The sequence below is a fragment of the Galeopterus variegatus genome, unplaced genomic scaffold (genome assembly GCF_000696425.1).
Source record: "Galeopterus variegatus unplaced genomic scaffold, G_variegatus-3.0.2 Scaffold1297, whole genome shotgun sequence".
Classification (NCBI taxonomy): Eukaryota; Metazoa; Chordata; class Mammalia; order Dermoptera; family Cynocephalidae; genus Galeopterus; species Galeopterus variegatus.
Window position 1 is genome coordinate 34,241 of NW_007727408.1, and position 3,193 is coordinate 37,433.

The 3,193-nt window shown below is 40.1% G+C and overlaps 1 protein-coding gene across 1 annotated transcript in view; it reads left to right on the plus strand.

Moving 5' to 3' along the window:
- SBF2 (SET binding factor 2) overlaps positions 1-3,193 on the plus strand; it is a 64,732-nt gene that overhangs the window by 32,448 nt on the left and 29,091 nt on the right. Inside the window, exon 9 of the mRNA XM_008576134.1 lies at positions 251-436. Coding sequence (XP_008574356.1) covers positions 251-436 — 186 coding nt within the window. The remainder of the gene's footprint in view (positions 1-250; positions 437-3,193) is intronic.

Genomic DNA, 3,193 nt, shown 5'->3' on the forward strand with positions numbered 1-3,193 from the left:
GGCGCAACACCGAGGGTTGCGATCCCGTTGCCGGTCCCGGTCCGGTACGGGCGCAACACTGAGGGTTGCGATCCGTTGCCGGACACGAAAAAAAAGACAAAAAGGAAAAAAAAAAAAAAGGAAGTGTTTTTAAAAAGAAAGAAGAAAAAGAAGGGGGAAAAAAATAAGACAAAAAGAAGTGCTTTTATTTTAGCAACGGGACTTTTTCAGAACTGAAATTAATGAAGTATCTATCTTGCTTGTGCCCTAGGTGACATCCCTGGTTCAGTTACTCAGTGATCCCTTTTATAGGACACTTGAAGGCTTCCGGATGTTGGTTGAAAAAGAGTGGCTGTCTTTTGGTCATAAATTCAGTCAGCGGAGCAGCTTGACCCTCAACTGTCAGGGTAGTGGTTTTGCTCCAGTCTTCTTACAATTCTTAGACTGTGTACACCAGGTAAGTGGAGCAAGCTCATATTGACTTGATACAAAGGAAAGAAAAGAAAAGCTCTAACATTTATTGAGCATTCTCACGCTGTGCCACGTACCTCCCTGTCATAACTCTGATTAACTCAGCCATAGGACATGCTGAAATCTTACCAGTAGACTCCTGGGAATGGAGAAGAAAAAGAACCACTTGGTTTCTGAAACTAGGACAGCTGAGCTGACTATTGGGCTGGCCCCCAAGTGAGGTAGCCAGCACTCTAAATTACCATCTCCAAAGAGGAGGAGCAACTTCGGCTTATTGTCCAAAGTTTGGACTAGAATAGAATAGCAAAAATCTCTAGGTAATAGTAGGGCCTAAAATCCAGCACGTGGTCTGCCCAGCTTGGGAGGACCGTAGCTTGTGCCTGAGAACACAAGAAGTAGAGCCTAATCCCTAGAGAAATAATCAGGGCCCAGGCAGATAGGCCTAGGGGGTTGAGAACACTGGCTCGATTCTAACACTGGGTGACACTGGGTGACCTAATCGGGGCTAATCAAGAGGCCAGACAGAAGCCCAGATATCTAATCCAGTCAAACGCAGTGAAGGAGGAAAAGATGTGAGTGCTCTAGGCTCCGTCCTCCCTTCATCCCAGGCACATTAGATGACAGACCTCAAGACGGGGCTTTGGTCAGGACTGGGCATGAGAACTGGATTGCACTGGACTTGCAAGTCAAAGGCTAAATTGGCCTAGGAAAAGCAGGGTTGACATTTAAAGCTTTGTTTCATCTGTACCACAACCCCAGGGGTAGATGAACGAGTTCTGGCAGGTCAAATATATTTATGGGAACAGTGAGCCTCTTTGAAATGCATTGGCCTCAAGTGTCTATTGGAAGGAAAAAGGGAAGGAAATGTTTTCAGGAACCCAGATTGGAACTAGGTCTTCTGAAGAGGCCAAGTTGGTATGCAGTTATGTTTTGTTTTGTTTTTATTCTGTTAATCACTTGTTCAGCTTTATTAATTCACTGCACAGTTTTTTTAAATGACAGCTTTATTGAACTATAATTTATATTGCATACAGTTCACCTATTTAAAATATACAATTTTTGCTGTGGTAGATTCTGTCAAAAAAAAAAAAAAAAAGATACAGTATACAATTCAGTACTTTTTAAAGTATATTCAGAGTTGTGCAACAGTTACCACAATCAATCTTAGAACATTTTATCACCCCAAAAAGAAACTCCATACCCGTTAGCAGTGACTTTCCATTCCCCTACCCCCACCCCACACACTCACTCACACTGAGGCTATGTTTTTGACTGCTCCTGTTCCCTTGTTAAGGAAAAGACCTCTTAAATAATTTCAGTTGGTCTGTCCAGGCAGCATCTGGAGGGAGCTGGTCATAAGGTTGAACTTACTCTTTTAAACTCTTTGTAGTATGTTTGTTTTCGGTTTGAATATTAGCCTTTTAGGCAAATATGAGGAGTCTTCAAAAAGTTCATATGAATCCTTCTATCTTTTAATTTCATTTTTCCACAAAATGAAGTACCCTCATAGATGAGGGAGAAGTTTGGAGACCATTGTTTCTGAAACAGAAAGTTTAACTGAATCCAAAAGAGAGGAACAAGCATCTCTTCTCACTTCTGGATAGGTGAAAGCATATGAGTTCTTCATGAAAGCAATTCTTATTATCCTGTTTATTGTTGTTATGTGTACCAAATGCACTAGGCTACTTCCTGCCTCCATATACCACCACTGCTAACAATAATTACTAATGTACTGACTGCTTACTATGCTTTTTTTTATTTCATGATTCTAAGTAATTTTTTAACCTTTTCCTGACCCCCCCATTTGCATTTTTTTTTAAGTTTTTTATAATTTATTAATCCTCTTGTGAAAATTTTGCACGATCACCACAGATAAAGTCATTGCAGAACTTTACCCTGGCTTTTTGCCAGCACCAACATGGGCCTCTGCAGCCCCCTGACTTTCTTCATTCTGTTTTTGCATACCTTTTGCTGTTTTCTTGAGGTCTTTTTCTCCTCATACAGGCCTTGTCTTGCAAGTTTATGTTTGGGTTCATTTTTCTTTGCATAATCTAAGGAATCATAAATCCATGCCAAAGCCAGTTGTCTTGCCACCACCAAAATGAGTTCTGAATCCAAATACAAAAATGACATCTGGTGTGGTCTTGTACATTTTGGCTAGTTTTTCCCTAATTTCTGTCTTAGGTACCATTGCCTTCCCAGGGTGAAAAATATCAGTGACCATTTGTTTCTTCTGAAGTAGTCAGTTGGTCATGAACTTCCCAGTCCAGATGGTTACTGTGTCATTCATGATGGCAGCTGGTCCTCAGGAAGCCCCCTCATTTGTATTTTTAATGGGTCATGTACAGACTTCTTTGTACATCTGTAACATCTATAATACTAGAGTATATTTATTTGTATGTGTCTATTGCCCTCTACTTAGACTGAGAATTTTGGGGAATGTCATATTAGTCTTCATATCTCTGGTATCTAGCACAATTATAATTTCAGTGTCTGGAATATAAACAGCACTCAATAAATATGTATTATCAACAAATAAGTGAAAATTTGAATAGCCACAGTCTTGCTCAGGCTCTCACCACCGTTCATCAAGACCATGTAGAATATCCTAAGTAGAATTGCTACCATAATCTGAGAGCTCAAATACAATGCTTTGTTCCCTCTTGCAAAAATCTTCAGGGCAAAAAGCATTTGATAAAATCCAACACTCATTCATGACAAAGACCCTTTATAAAATAGGTAT